The sequence below is a fragment of the Danio aesculapii genome, chromosome 22 (genome assembly GCF_903798145.1).
Source record: "Danio aesculapii chromosome 22, fDanAes4.1, whole genome shotgun sequence".
NCBI classification, from domain to species: Eukaryota; Metazoa; Chordata; class Actinopteri; order Cypriniformes; family Danionidae; genus Danio; species Danio aesculapii.
In genome coordinates, this window is record NC_079456.1 from 998,285 (window position 1) to 1,015,358 (window position 17,074).

The following is a 17,074-nucleotide window of genomic DNA, read 5'->3' on the forward strand; positions in this document are numbered from 1 at the left end:
GATTATAGTTATTATATACTGCTCGATTATATTCTACAAGGTTTAAATTTGCTTGCTGAAAGTTGACTGACCCCGTGTGACGAAGCAGCATCGGTCGATTCTTCCGGTTCCAGGTTATTAAGCACAGAAGCGCGCCAAGAGGAAACTAAGCTGTAATGCTGTCATTGAGCCAGCAGAGGCGCTGTGAGGATCAAACAGGAGAATGTATATTTTTGGTCATTATTTTGATTGTTTTTAGCGGCTCACAATGTTTTGACATCATATAGACAGACATAATTAAATGTAAATAATGTCTGTATGTGTGTATTATTGCGCTTGCAAACCTGAGACAAGACTAACGTACATTATTTTCTCTTATTATCTACATAAGTAGTTCTGTCAGAGATAACTTCACACTTATATTTGGTACTGAACATATACTATAATAATACTGCACATTTAAAGCTTTTTTAAACTTTTAATTCGATTTCTTTATAAAATTTGATTATTAATATTCATTTTCTTCTAATAACATTTGCTTATTTGTTCTTTTATTTTAGTTTCTGCAAGTGAACAGCTCTTCTGTATTGTGTTTTTGTTGTTCAGTAGTTGTTTTGGTCACATTTATTCATTCTTTTAGACTAAAAAAGCAGAAAAAGAGGTAAAATCGTGATATTTAGGCTAATAAATGGGTCACAAACTAGTTTTTGCTGGTATAAACCAGCACAAATAACACAAAGTTCAGTGATTAAGCTGTGGCCTCACAGCAGGAAGGTCTCTGGTTCGAGTCTCGGCTGGGTCAGTGTGTGTTTCAGTGTGGAGTTTGCATGTTCTCCCCGTGTTGGTGTGGGTTTCCTCCGGGTGCTCCGGTTTCCCACACAGTCCAAACACATGCGCTATAGGAGGATTGATGAACTAAATTGGCCCTAGTGTATGGGTGTGTGTGTGAATGAGTGTGTATGGCTGTTTCCCAGTACTGGGTTGCAACTGGAAGGGCATCCGCTGCGTAAAGCATATGCTGGAATAGTTGGTGGTTCATTCCGCTGTGGCGAACCCTGATGAATAAAGGGACTAAGCCGAGGAAAATAAATGAATGAATAACACAAAATGGGTGACGCAGTGGTGCAGTAGGTAGTGCTGTCGCCTCCCAGCAAGAAGGTCACTGGTTCGAGCCTGGGTATGTGTATTTATATAGCGCATTTATCATGTATGGCCATACACCAACAGCGCTTCACAATTATGAGAGCACAGTGTGCTCCGGCTGCCACAGGACAACAGCCCCAGTGCTTCACCACACACCAGCTATATGTAGGTGGAGGAGAGACAGTGATACAGCCAATTCAATCATCGCGCGCCCCCTGCCGGAGGGATAACGCACTGAAGCGGGTCTGCTGATCGGCGACTCCGCGTACACATGAGTCTACCGCGGTGCATGTCGGGCCGCTGGCGGTGGTGAGTATCCCAGCCTGCGCTGCTGCTGTTTCAGAGAGAATGATGGGATAGTGGAGGACACACAGCAGATTCTGCACACACGCTCTCTCACACACACTTCATTTACACCATTCTGAATCTCTGTTCTTCTGTGTGTGTGTGTTTAGGCGCGCGCGCGTGAATGTGTGAAACTCGAGGCCGCGGCCGCGCGCGTCCCGCGTTCAGTAGTGAAGAGGGTTTAATTTGTGTAAACAACACACATATTCACATTACATGTCATTTACATGCTGTCCCCGAGCTCCTCAAACACGCCACTGTGCTATTGGTGGCAGCTACATGTACAATAACATGGTAGTTTTGAGTATTCTCGCGCTGCAGCATCCTAAATGGTTCTTTTAACATTTATTTTTGTAGTTAATCAAGGATAATATCATTTAGACATGTTGACCAGAGCTGGAGTGTCCAACAGTCAAATGTTTTTCAGTGGAAAAGTGACTGAATCATAAGTGTTAGCTGTTATGAGGTTGTTAATGGATTGTGTCTGCTTTTGTTGAACTCATATGTTCACATTTAATCTTTAAAACAGGATTAAGGCCCAGTCCACACCAATGTTGTTGAAAGCTGGGCTGTTTTTCTATGCGGTTTGTATCGGTCACTGAAACATAACTTGATAACTCTGAAACATTAAGAACTTTGCGATCTCTTGCCAGTGTGGAGTGTTGTCACGTCGCTGTTTTGGATTGTGACGTCAAAGTATTCGCTGTTATCTTTACATGATTCGTTAACCTTCTGGAACTTGTGCGGAAAATCCAATTAAAGTGAATTCCACAAGATTACGATAAACATTCTGCATCACGTTTTCTGCCTCATTCATGGGGTCTGGCTGAAGTTTACCTTTATTTCTGCATTTAAATGCACTTTCTATGTTATCTACTTACGTGAATGATCTTTTAGAACCAGTAATAATGAAATTCGCCAATAAAATAAAAAGAAAAGACAGTAATAAATTTTTTCAGGCTTCTGATTGGCCGACAGCTTTACGGTTAACTGCAAACTAAAAATTAAATACGTTACATGTTGTGTTAATCACATTTATAAAGCTGCCTCTGAAACTTACTCGCATTACAATGAGTCAGACTGGGGTTCATTGTCTCCATTTTTCGCATCTGTATCAAGACAAAAGACACATGAAAATTTCAGACTCGAGCGCCGTTTTGCATTTTCGTGTGGAGGGATGTTTTTAAAATGGCCTGTGTGGACCAGTGTCATCATGATACTGGAATTAGGTACCCACGGTACTGACATTTTAAAAACGTCCAGCTAACATTTTGGCCTGATTGGCCTCACAACAGAAATGACTGTGATTGGCCGTGAAGGTCATCAGTTGACAGAACTCTCCACTGTAACTACAGATACAGGGACACTGGAGTATTTTAAAGACACGAAGATCAGCTGGTTTGTCGATAGGTTGTTGTCAATCACATGGTTCTGTTGATGTGCGAAATTCAGATGGAGGGCAGTATACACTTTACTATGTGGTTTAAATACATGTTTATTCTATAATCTTCCAGACATCACGAAAGAACAGATGATAGCATACAAAAAGCGTGGAGGCATAGTCTACATCATTATTTATTTTTTATCGTAAGGAGGAAAAAGTGCTCCACAAGTGAAGTTTCATAAACTAATTTCGAGAGGAGCATGTGATATGATTGAGCACGTCTGGCCACTCATCTGTAATCAGTAATAATCCAATTAGAGTGATCCTAGTTTACTATAAATGGATCATTTTCTTCCTACTGCTCTATCTTCGTTTGGAAGAATCCCCCCTTCCACCCCATCTCCTCCTTTTCCTCCCTTTTCTAAAGGGGGAGCTCTCGAGACCTACCTGATCTCGGATCTCCTGATATGCTTATCGACCGGGCGGGAGCCCTGGGCTCAAATATCTCCGAGCTCAGGGTTCTCTCCCGGGACAGCATGCCAAACCTGCTTTATATGCCAAGCATATCTAAGTGGTAACTCTTGAATAATAACCGTCTAGTTGTGCCGCAAGGGTTGCACTTCTTTTTTGTTCTGTTGATGAACTTAATCATCAACAAACATTCACCGCTGTGGCTTCACCTACTACGTGTAGTGTTTGTATCTGATTTTTATGACACAGTAACATACACATAGCTTAGCCTGTATATAATCTTATTAGTGCTGACAAACGAATTATTGGATTATTGGATTGTCTCCAGATTAAACCACTGTTATACAATGACTTGCCTAATCACCCTAACTTTACCCTAATTACCCTAGTGAAGCTTTTAAATGTGACTTTAAGCTGAATACTAGTGTCTTGAAGAATATCTAGTCTAATATTATGTGCTGTCATCATGATGAAGAGAAAAGACATCAGTTATTAGAGATGAGTTATTAACACTATTATGATTAGAGATGTGTTGAAGAAAATCTTTCCATTAAACAGAAATTGGGGGAAAAGGGTCGCTAATAATTCAGGAGGGCTAATAATTCTGACTTTAGCTGTATATATACAGTTATTTTCCTCCCTGTGAATAAGGAAAGGGAAATAAATACGATATAATAAAATATGAAAGAAACTGTGCTTTAAGCATCTTCACTGTAAGAAAAACCCTTTAATTACAGCTCCAGCAGTCCTTCAGTCAAGAGCAGTGAGGGATTTTCTCCTTTGGTTGTTTGATTAATAATAAAAACAGTGGGCAGCAGGAATATCGCGCGCTGTCACTTTAAGAGCAGTGCGGTTCTGATTTATGGTTCCTCCTTCACACGTCTTTTGATTCTCAACTCGTTTGTTTATTACATAAATAAGGATTAATAAGAATAATCACTCAACACTGCGTTTTGACACATTTGCAGGTATATGAGCATTAAAATGCTCACATTAAGATGACTTTAGATGTGTGTGTGCTCTGCTTGAGTCTGAGCGCGCACACACACAACAGCATGCGATCTCTTTCACGCTTTTAAAAACATGAATGACATGAGGCTGAGCTTTGCAGAGCAACAAATGTGTACAACTTGAAAGGGGGCGGTGTATGATGCAATAATCATTTATCTCCATTAATGCTTTTTCATAATTGTTAGAAGCCAAAATCGAAACCGAATTTTCGATTAATTGCACAGCCCTAGCCGAAAGTCCACCAATCAGAGAGCTGAAATGAGCAAACACACTAAAAGAGATCTTTAGCTCCGCCCACTCAATAATAGCATAGTCAACAACATAGTCACATGGTTTATGCTAGGTCCACGCCAGACGTGAAAAATCGCGTCACTAGATTACTCGCAGGATGTTGTTTTTGGAACTTGATGAACGCAATTAAGGCGAATTCCACGTGTTTACGGCAAACATGTTCTGCGTCATTCACACAATCTGGTGGGAAATTAAATGTGTTCGCACATTTCATTCATTTTCTTTTCAGCTTAGTCCCTTTATTAATCTAGGGTCGCCACAGCAGAATGAACCACCAACTTATCCAGCATTTGTTTAATGCTGCGGATGCCCTATCCAGCTGCAACCCATCACTGGGAAACATTCACACTCATTCACTCACACTCATACACTACAGACAATTTAGCTTACCCAGTTCACCTGTACCGCATGTCTTTGGACTTTTGGGGAAACCGGAGCACCCGGAGAACACCCACGCCAACACTGGGAGAACATGCAAACTCCACACAGAAACACCAACTGGCCCAGCCGTGGCTCAAACCAGCGACCTTCTTGCTGCAAGGCGTCAGCACTACCCACTGCGCCACCACGTCACCGTATTCACACATTTGAATTTACTCATTTTTTATCTACTTATGCAAATATTTCCAAATGCATTTGGTGTGAACCTAGTGTAACACTCCAAAAATACTTAAATATTGGCATATTTATGCATATTTTTCAACCAAAGCTGAAATATGTATTGTTTCTATAGACACGGCTAATAACTCGCATTTCTCATTCCTATATCTTTGTCTGTTTGTCAAAAGATGAGCAAAATATGCACTAGGAAGTTTATCTTTTATGTCTTAAACTCCCGATCACATCGATTTTGCCTACAAAAATTCACTGAACGGTAAACATGATGTGACCACACTTTACACCTTTGGTTATGGCACACGTTGTGGTTTTGTCACTGGTGTAGTGTGAGTAAGTATAATGTGTGTGTGTGTTCAGATTAGCGTTGTGATGGAGGGCCTGGGGCTTCAGGCCGTGGCTCTGAGCGATGGATCCACTGCTTTTATACAGCAGAGCATCAGCGGTGAGATCAATTATTACACTCTCATGCTTGTTTACAGGGTGATTACTACCATAAAATTATATGTGTGTGTGTATGTGCACATGTGTTTGCATTTGTGTGTGTGTTTTGTGCAGATGGGAGTCTAGTAGAAGGAAACACCATTCAGCTGGAGGACGGGACGACCGCATACATTCAACACGTCAGCGTCCAGCAGAAAGGTGTGTGTGTGTTATACTACTGATTACAGCCAATCCGAGCGAGTTTTACACTGATGTATGTGTGTGTGTAGAGTCGCTGGCGTTTGAGGATGGTCAGGCTGTTCAGCTGGAGGACGGAACCACCGCCTTCATCCACCACACGCCTAAAGGTGCCACAGTAAACGATACGACCTCACGAGTGTGTCGAACACATCTGACCTTTGACCTCTGTGTGTGTGTACAGAAGGGTTTGACCCTGGCGCGGTAGAGGCCGTTCAGCTGGAGGATGGCAGCACCGCTTACATCCACCATCAGCCAGGGGGCGCTGTGGAGATGAGCTCAGACACCATCGCCACGCTGGAGAACTACGCCAGCAAGGTAGTTGCTGCACACACTACATACTAATATTACAGTATTTATCATTTATAACTGATGCTAACTGGTGTTGCGCAGCTGACGGGGTCAGAGCTTGAGGCCGACGACAACATGGAGAATGCAAATGGAGCAGAGCAGACCAGCATACAGGTGTGACCGATAGATGGAGGATTTGTTGAGTTTAACTCTTTATTTGTTTAGATAGCTTTAAAAAATTGAACAAATAATAAATTGAACGATAGATAGATAGATAGATAGATAGATAGATAGATAGATAGACAGATAGATAGATAGATAGACAGATAGATAGATAGATAGACAGATAGATAGATAGATAGATAGATAGATAGATAGATAGATAGATAGATAGATAGATAGATAGATAGACTGATAGATAGATAGATAGATAGATAGATAGATAGATAGATAGATAGATAGATAGATAGATAGATAGATAGATAGATAGATAGATAGACAGATAGACAGATAGATAGACAGACAGATAGATAGATAGATAGATAGATAGATAGATAGATAGATAGATAGATAGATAGATAGACAGATAGATAGATAGACTGATAGATAGATAGACAGATAGATAGATAGACAGATAGATAGATAGATAGATAGATAGATAGATAGATAGATAGATAGATAGATAGATAGATAGATAGATAGATAGACAGATAGATAGATAGATAGACAGATAGACAGATAGATAGATAGATAGATAGACAGACAGATAGATAGATAGATAGATAGATAGATAGATAGATAGACGGACGGACGGACGGACGGACGGACGGACGGACGGACGGACGGACGGACGGACGGACGGACGGACGGACGGACGGACGGACGGACAGACAGACAGACAGACAGATAGATAGATAGATAGATAGATAGATAGATAGACAGAATAATAGATGGATAATTGAATGATAAATTGAAAACAGATGGATAGATAGGTATTTGAACAATAGATTGAATAGACAGAAAGAAAGATATAACATCATTTTACAGATATTAACCTATAATCAATACATAGATCATTGAAAAAATAGATATTTGTTCATTTGTATAATTAAATCAGTTTGGATATATTTTCTGAAACGGTGTGTAATCAGTTAAGTGTGTCCCTCAGCTGATGTTCGAGGGGAAGGTGTGGAGCTCCAGTAAAGTTCAGCAGGTCACAGACAGAAGTTTCCGCTGTGAACACCCAGGCTGCGGGCGATACTACACCACCGCGCACCATCTGAAGGTACAATCCCACAGTGCACTGGGGCAGAGCATTGCTGGGGGCCGCCAGACACTATAGATATACAACGATGGTTCATGCGTATTGCTATGAATGTGGAAAAGTGCAACGTTTACTACGGTATCACAGTGAAGGAAATCCCACGTTCCAGTCAAAATAGCCAATTGTGAGTCTTTATAGCCACGCGCGTCTGTGGGGGAGGGGTCTGCGCAGATTCGCTAGTTCGATACAGCAACCGCTGACTTTTAGTGAATACTGTATGTCTGTGTTGACTTTGACAGGAGAAAAACATCACATATTGTGTCCTTCAGTGTCATCCTGCTGTCATCCAAACAGCCGTGAAGAAGATTGTGTCATGCTAATCATTGCGCACACACAGTAGCTGGAGCAAACGTATGGAAATGATGTGTTTCAAATGTAATTACAGCTTAAGAGATGACAATAATGGCACAGGTCACTTCAGATTTGATCAGAGGTGGATAGAGTATCCACAATCTATACTCAAGTAAAAGTTCAAGTATTTTCATTATGAAACTGTCTACGGGTCTGATAAAGTCGCATGTCTTCAGTCATTTCAACACAGATGTGCACTCCAAATGAACATGGAGGATGCGTCTCTATTGCAACATCTCCAACATGGCGCCTCATGATATTTACATCGTCATTTTGGCAGACACTTTTGTCCAAAAGCGACTGAGCATTACAATGTAACGGCAACTGTAATACAAATAATTATTTGGGGAAAAGTCATATGAATCATATTTATTACCATTTGACAGTAATGGAGGAACGTCCCCAAATGTAGTGAAGTAAGAGTGACGTTTTTTCACTAAAGATTTACTTCAGTAAGAGTTGAAGTACACATTTCGAAATGTACCGACATTAATTGAAATGGGAAGCCGCTCACAGATGTGTGTTTGTGTGTTGAACAGGTTCACGAGCGCTCACACACTGGGGACCGGCCATACCGCTGCGAGGTGCACTCCTGTGGGAAAGCCTTTGCCACCGGCTACGGTCTGAAGAGCCACCAGCGCACACACACCGGAGAGAAACCCTACAAATGCCCTGAAGACATGTGCTATAAAGCCTTCAAGACCTCCGGGGACCTGCAGAAACACGTGCGCACACACACTGGTATGAGACGGTCACGGTCAGTCTCCTCAATAAAGCAGAAACCCGGGATTACGCGAGCACTGAATTTAATGCAAAATTAAGTAAATGACAGAAACACCATCGTTTATTTAAATTCCTGCATATTTTGGGTCGTCAGGACATTGTTTGAATTCCCACTGCGCCACAGAGCACCATTTGCTTAGCTTTACATGCAAAAACATTATAGTTTTCATAAATATTATGTGTTTGTCAGGTGTACAAAGCCTCGAGTTGTTGACACATGCTTCATATACCTTGGATTGTTGTGATTGACCAATCAGAATCAAGTATTCCAGAGAGCCGTGTGATAATTGTCGATAACTCTCTTAATCGATAAGTTTAGATCAGACTGAAATGGGGATTTACAGATTTAAATCAATGTAATTATTTAGGAATATAAACTAAATTTTTTAATTAAAAGCTTTAAGTCGAAAAAAGTTTATGCATGATTTTATTCGCTATACCAACGGTGTCCACTAGGTGATAGTTACGCGTGATATTTGATTGCTAATGGACGGCTGATTTGATTCAACACAGGTTGATTTACAACTTCTTTTTTATTATTAGTTTGTAAATTATTTATAATAAAATGATCTATAAAAATGCTTAATTTAACCATACACATTAAAGAAACTACTACTGGATCCATTACGATTAATACGTAACTATAAATATCTATACTCTTTACTATAACGTTACTATAACGTACAAAAAACGTCAGCTTTTTGTAGCACTATTAGTGGTTTTTAACTTTCTTTGAACAAAATTACCATAACTACATAATTTTACATATAAAACAATGGTCAAATATGAACAATACAATCTCAAGTATCAGATTATAAATCGTTTTGGAAGATTAGTTTAGGTTTAGCGCAGGATATTACTGTCTTAAATATGTAACAGGCTAACTGGTGTCACTTAAAGGGTTAAATATTGTTTTGCTGCTGATTTTAAAAAGTTGTAAATCAACCTTTGTTACGGTTCAAATAAAATCAATCATCTATTAGGAACCAAACAAGTAGCATAACTAGCTTCTAGCGGACACTAATGATGGGGATTTGATTCTCTCTGCAGGCGAGAAGCCCTTCAAGTGTCCGTTTGAGGGCTGTGGACGCTCTTTTACCACCTCCAACATCCGGAAGGTTCACACACGCACACACACTGGCGAAAGGCCTTATTTGTGCCCGGAGCTGTCCTGCGGTAGAGCCTTCGCCAGCGCTACCAACTACAAGAACCACATGAGGATACACACAGGTACAGATGCGCTCGCACTAGAACAACATACACTTTAAGAATGTGTTCACACACCAACATTGTACTGTTCAGATGCATTCCAGAGACTAGCATTAGACAAGCTCCAAAACTCTTTGTAATTTAGCCCTGTTTACACCAGGGGCCGGTACCATGAAGCCGGATTAGCTGGCTAGCCAGTTAAGTTTCAGGTTAGTTTGCAGCAATCCTGGGTTTTGGGCACCATGAATGTAGCGTGTCTTTAATCTTTCTTTTATTGCAATGTTATTTTAGGGTCTGGTTATGTTCAGATTATGTTCTGGTTATATTTGATTTATGTTGTAGTTATGTTCAGATTATGTTCTTGCTATGTTCTGGATATATTCTGGTTACGTTCTAATTATGTTAAGGTTATATTCTGGTTCTGTTCTGAATATGCTCTGGTCATATTCAGGTTATGTTCTTGATATATTCTGGTTATTTTCTCATGTTCAGATTATGTACTAGTTATATTTAGTTTATGTTTATGCAATTTAAAGTGCTTTACATAAAAATGAATAAAAGAGACAAGTATAAGAAAATAAAAACAATAAATAAAATAAAAAACAGATTCTAGTTCTAGTTACTCAGGTTATGTTAAGGATATGTTCTGATTGTATTCAGGTTATGTTCTAGCTATGTTTACGTTATTTTCTAGTTATGTTCAGGTTATGTTTTGGCGATATTCAGGTTATGTTATAGCTATGTTTACGTTATTTTCTAGTTATGTTGTGGTGATATTCAGGTTATGTTCTAGCTATGTTCAGGTTATGTTTTGGTGATATTCAGGTTATGTTCTAGCTATGTTCAGGTTTTATTTTGGTGATATTCAGGTTATGTTCTAGCTATGTTCAGGTTACGTTCTAGCTATGTTCTGGTTCTGTTTTGGTGATATTCAGGTTATGTTCTAGCTATGTTCAGGTTACGTTCTAGCTATGTTCTGGTTATGTTTTGGTGATATTCAGGTTATGTTGTAGCTATGTTCAGGTTATGTTGTAGCTATGTTCAGGTTATGTTTTGGTGATATTCAGGTTATGTTCTAGCTATGTTCAGTTTATTTTCTAGTTATGTTTAGGTTATGTTTTGGTGATATTCAGGTTATGTTCTAGCTATGTTCAGGTTATGTTCTAGCTATGTTCTGGTTATGTTCAGGTTTAGAGATCACAAACTGCCCCGACAATAAAGACACTCTTTTAACGAGCATTATTTATCATAATTATTTTATATGATTTATATAATTATTAAATCTGTAATCCAGATTAGAAAATGGCTTAGATTGTTGAGTCTGTGAACCTATACATATCATAAATTATTAGTTTAATATATATGGTTTAATTGCACTAATAAAGCAAGCTGTTTTCCATTAGCTCTCCTCTTTCATGGACGGCTCTTTTAATCTTGCTATATAAATGTTTTAAAAACCTTTTTAGATTCTAAATTGCTCTCTCAAGAAGTCAATTACAGTATTTTTTACATTTCCAGGCCTGTAATTGGCCATTTGCTTCTGATGTCCTGACTTCATGAGCTCAGAATCAACTCCAGAGTTAACAGATGATCAGCTTCATGGTACCAACCAAGCCTGACTCCACAGTTTTGGTTTTGATCCTGTAATCCTGAGTTTGTTAAACCACCATCGTAGTACCGGCTGTAAACAGGGTGTTAATATGGTGTTGCTCTTATTACTCTTTTACCATCTTCTGTTTGCTCTCTCTCAGGTGAGAAGCCATACCTGTGCACAGTCCCCGGCTGCGGGAAGAGTTTCACAGAATATTCCAGTCTTTATAAGCATCATGTTGTCCACACACACTGTAAACCGTACACGTGCAGCCACTGCGGGAAAACCTACAGACAGACGTCCACGCTGGCCATGCACAAACGCACCGCACACGGAGACTTCGACACCACAGAGGACGGTGAGGATGCGTTTCTGAGCGTGAAATATGGGCTGAGCGGCTTTTAAGAGTCGACGTCGATTAGTCAATAAAACCCAAGATGCTAGTTTTAGTGCTAAATAAATGCAGTCAACAGATTGATCACTACATAAGGGTTAGCACAGAAGTAATCTACAAAAGTAATCTATATGTAATCTAAAAGTAGTTAGTAACTGAAGACAATTCATATGTATTCTACCTAACATGGATTTTACAAAGATTTAAGAAAAGTCAGGCTAATAATAGCACAACTCTATTATTATTATTATTATATTATAGTTATATTGATGGTTGTGTGTGTGAGCAGATGCAGAGGTGTTGGACGGTTCGCCGCAGGACGCCGGGCACAACGAGCCTGATGCTGACGTCGCCATGGAAACCAACAACATCATCAACTCACACCTGCAGGTCCTCGGCACCGCCGTCACCATGGTTACCCAGGATGGATCTGCTATCGCCGTTTCCGCCCAGCAGAACCACATCGGCGGGCAGCAGGTCACCATGCTCACAGATGGCAAAGAGCTGCAGCCGGTGGGGGTTATTATGGGATGTGTGGCTCTGTGTGGTCGTCAGAGCTCAGATCACTCACTCAATAACCCATTGTGCTCGTCCTGCAGGTTGCCATAGTAACTTCAGAAGGCATCATGACTGAAGTGAACTCATCAGCGTACCAGCAGGTGGCGCTGTTAGCCACGGAAAATGGCACACAGATCGCAGTACAGGTCATTCTAACGTCACACTATATGAACATCAGTGTAATTGGTAACAAAGTAACTAGTTACTGTAATAGCTACTTTTTAGCTGAAAAAGTAAAGTAATGGATTACTTTTCATTTCTAGGTCATTTACTTTTTATATGCTGTACATAAATTCAACAGTTCTGTAAAAATCAGAGAAATATATGTATATTTAGCAAAATAATTCTAGTTTTCAACTAAATAACATTTGTCATTTATCAAGAAAACAGCATATACTTAAGAAATAATAATAATATTAAAATAGTTCAATAAAATATAAGGTATAATAAGGTAAATTAATTGTAAACATATTTTAGCATATTAACTCAATTTTTTTTACTAAAGGTTTTTGTTGTTTAAAACTGCACATGCTTAAGAAACAATGAAACGCAAATGCATGCCAATATAGGATATTTATAACAAAATATGGTGTCATTACTGTGTTGTTTACATTTTTTTTATTATTTGTTTACATTTTAAGTGTTCATTGTTTAAAACTAACTTAAATGTCCTGCTTGACACAAATTTAAAGAATTAAGAGTTAAATTTATAAATCTATGCAATAAAATTATGTGGATTAGTATTTAGTCAAGTAATGAAAGTACTTATTGAGTAACTTAGTTACTTTAATAATTAGAAAAGTAATTTAAATACAATTGTAATGATGTAATTAGTAATAAATTACATTTTAAGTAACTTGCCCAATAGTACATACTTTAGAGCTTTTGTCATCATATTGAACCATTTAGAGTCAAATCATATAAAATTCATTAGCGCTGAACTAGAAGAATAACAAAGTGCCATAAACTAATTACATTACAAACAGTTTTTACAAAAAACTAAACACAAAACATTCTTATTTGTTTACCAGTAAATGACTTAACAGAAACTATATGGGAACATTAGTAAAATGTTCAGTGATTGCGGGTTTAAAAAATAAGGTGGACAGTTAGTATTCCTCCACTTGTTTAACTGTGTTTATTGGTTTTGTGATACAGTTAGAAGATCAACAGACGCTAGAGGAGGCAATCACCATGGCAACAGCGGCGATTCAGCACAGCGGACTGACCTCAGATCAGTGACGGATGAAAACACAGACTGGATGAATGCCGTTTTAATGTGTAGTGTGTGTGAGACAGAGAGTTTCTGGAGTTATTTTGTACCTGCTTTGAGGCAGTAGGATTAAAACATGCTGAAAATAAAGATGTATATTTGTTAATAAAGACACTATGCAGTACACCTGTATATTTTGACCCTTTAAAATGTGCCTTTCTCAAATTAAATTAACAAAACCTGAACTAAAAGGCAGTTCACTGATTAAAATGATCACTGGTAATAATTGAATAGTTGTATTTAGAGTATTTTAGAGAAACAGAATGTGATCATAAATAAACCCACTCTGATAAATACAGTAATTTACACTTTGTAATGTACACATTGTATTACCACAGCAGATATAGATTTACCACAACTAACTAATTTAAGTACTTTACTATATGGCTAAAAAATATTGTTTACTTTAAATTCCTACAGCATTGTTTCATTTGGGAAGACATTAAATAATTCTGTTCATCATTCATTAAATATACGTCGCTAAATAGAGTTCTGGTCAAACAAGACCTTAAAATCCACTCGCATTAACTGACAGTTGCTCAAAAACCGTTAGAAGACGCAATTGTTGACGGTTGAAATTACTTTTTGAATTTTTTTTGGCGGTTTGAATCTCCCGCGTAATCTGAATAAGTTATTGTGTCGTTATCTCGCCATTGCTATGGTAGATTTATCGGAATATTATTCATTTACTCAGCCAAAATAGGTTTTATTCGCGTCTCTCTCATTATTTTAGTCGTATTCTGCAGTACTGTAGAGTTTCCAGCAGAGGTCAGCAGATGTGTACTCAAACTGACGGTTTATACATCAGACCATCATTGGATGTAGAGAGGTACGGGGTAAAGATGTTTACATGAAAATAAGCTTACTAACAACGAAGAGTTTTACACCAACATGAAACAACACTGTGATAAAGAAAATGTGTGTTTTAACCAAACTATAGTAAGTACCTGAACTAATCTGTTGTGGTAATTAAAGTTGTTATAACACAACAATAGTATTAAACATGGCACTGTAGTTATCGACAAATATGTATTAATTAACCACAGTTAACTGTAGTAAAATCTAAGGTATAGCTAGGGCCAGACAGAATCTGCGGATGTCGTTTGCTTTTTCTCCAAAGAATTTTGGTAAAAATCTGAAGATTTCTGTGGAGTTATTTTGGGAGTATCATAACTAAAACCTTAATATATGAAATAAAAATATCTTTTTAACTTTTATTTAATGTTTAAAATGCAAATCCAATTAGATTCACTTTATTTGGTAAAAAAAAAAAAGTCTCTCATATAATATCTCTACTAAAAGACAGAAAATATTACTGTACAAACTGCATTGTACATAAATCAGATGAACATTTTCATATCAGTCAATAATATTTCTGTAATTAATAAAAAAACTGAATAAAGATAAACGTACACACATTTACTCAATTAAATAAACAATTAATGATGGGCTAGAAATCTGTGGAAAACTACGCGCGCAGATTCCGTGTGGGCCTAGGTATATCACATTATTCTGTAACAAATTGTTAATATATATACAGTAACGCACTTTACTATAGTAAGGTTAAAATATATGTATGTATGTATATATATATATATGTATTTATATATGTATATATATATATATATATATATATATATATGTGTGTGTGTGTGTGTATATATATATATATATTTGTGTGGGAAGCTTCCAGTAAATGTGTTCTTTAGCTGCCTCCGTGTAGCTTTACATTTTACGTTAGTAAAATGTAATTATTGAGTACCTTCAGACAAAGTGCTTTAACTAAAAAATAATTCAGATAATTCAGATAATCATCTTATGTTAATATTTAATATATTCATTTGACTCCATTTAAGGTTTATTTCGACGACGCTTATTACCAGTTTTGGTGGAGAGCAAATCGGATCAGTATTTCGTCTCAGTTACGATAATAAAAGCTGTTAAATAGAGTCCTAAAACTCAAGTTTCTGTCAGTATACAGCGGATTTGTTGAATTTCCGTGCTTCGCTGCAGTTTTTACACACGCATAAACTTGTTCTCAGTTCTGCCTCGACAACAGTCTCTGATTAGCTGAGCTGCTGTGACGTCAGCCAATGACGATAGGGGGAGAAAAAACAGCGGCTTTGGGGTTTCCTCTTCAACGCTGACTGGAAACTTTACTGTGTGTGTGTGTGAGGAAGCTAACACAGGACACACCCAAACTAAGATTACAGCAGAATACACACCGGTGTCTTGTTCCCTTATCTGGGTGGAGTGAGATTTAGGTGAAACACCGACACCACAAACAGACTGTTTAATTACTGCTGTTCTGTGGAACAGTGTGTGCTGGGTCAGCTCCAGTGTGTGTGTGTGGGCCGCTGTGGTTAGAGTCGGCTATGTAGAGCACAAGCGCCACTAAATCTCTGTGAGTTCAGTCGCTCGGCTCTTCAGGCCTTTTTGTGTCTGAAACAACATGTAAGCGAAACAGGAAATACTCTGAATTCTGGGCTGATCTCTTCCTGTCACGAGTGGCGATCAGGCATATTATCCACAATAACAGAGAAACTTTAGATTAGACGGACAGATGTTGCTCTTTCACACATCACTGGTGTTCATACTATACTTCGCTATAAGTATATACCATTATTAGGTTTTAAATTAACTTACATTTGTATATCTCAGGTTATGACGAGATTTTTTAGATTAACTTCATGTAAGTTAAAGTCATTTTCCTTTGGCTTAGTCCCTTTATTCATCAGGGGTCGCCACAGTGGAATGAACCACCACCTATTCCAGCATATGTTTTACACAGCGTGGATGCCTTTCCAGCCGCAACCCAGTACTAGGAAACACCCATACACTCTCACATTCACACTCATACACTACGGCCAATTTAGTTCATCAGTTCCCCTATAGCGCATGTGTTTGGACTTTGGGGGAAACCGAAACACCCTGAGGAAACCCACGCCAACACGGAGTGAACATGCAAACTCCACACAGAAACACCAGCTGACCCAGCTAGGGCTCGAACCGGAGACCTTCTTGCTGTGAGGCGAAAGTGCTAACCACTGAGCCACCATGCCGCCTATAATATGTTTGTAATAGTTTGTTTTGTTTTTTATTACAATATTTAATTTTGCATATATTTGTGTGCGTATGTGTGTGCGTGCGCAAAACACTTGATCTTTTCTTATTTCAGTTAGTTGTCATGGCAACATTTAAAAATTGCTAATTTTTTCAAGTTAAAGAAGTGAACAATAACATGATGTGTTGGATATTTATGAACATTTGTCAAATTATTGGTATCATATTGTTAATAAGAGCAGATCTGAGCGCAGTTTTATATATTGTAGAGTTCACATCCTAAAATTTAGAGGCGACACATATCAGAGAGTGTTTTC

At 38.3% G+C, this 17,074-nt stretch overlaps 1 protein-coding gene across 2 annotated transcripts; it reads left to right on the top strand.

The window, feature by feature from the left end:
* The first annotated feature begins 1,362 nt into the window (after window positions 1-1,362).
* On the top strand, window positions 1,363-13,818 carry znf76 (zinc finger protein 76). Of its 2 annotated transcripts, XM_056448332.1 has the most exons (13): window positions 1,363-1,431; window positions 5,600-5,684; window positions 5,798-5,881; window positions 5,953-6,030; window positions 6,105-6,238; window positions 6,314-6,385; window positions 7,380-7,496; window positions 8,426-8,627; window positions 9,720-9,899; window positions 11,630-11,827; window positions 12,153-12,376; window positions 12,463-12,567; window positions 13,580-13,818. In XM_056448332.1, the coding sequence occupies exons 2-13, from the start codon at window positions 5,612-5,614 to the stop codon at window positions 13,661-13,663; spliced, it is 1,551 nt and encodes a 516-aa protein (XP_056304307.1). In that variant the 5' UTR covers window positions 1,363-1,431; window positions 5,600-5,611; the 3' UTR covers window positions 13,664-13,818. The 2 variants fall into 2 exon arrangements, with proteins under 2 accessions (XP_056304307.1, XP_056304306.1); XM_056448331.1 differs by lacking the exon at window positions 1,363-1,431 and having other exon boundaries at window positions 5,449-5,684.
* Window positions 13,819-17,074: the final 3,256 nt, after the last annotated feature.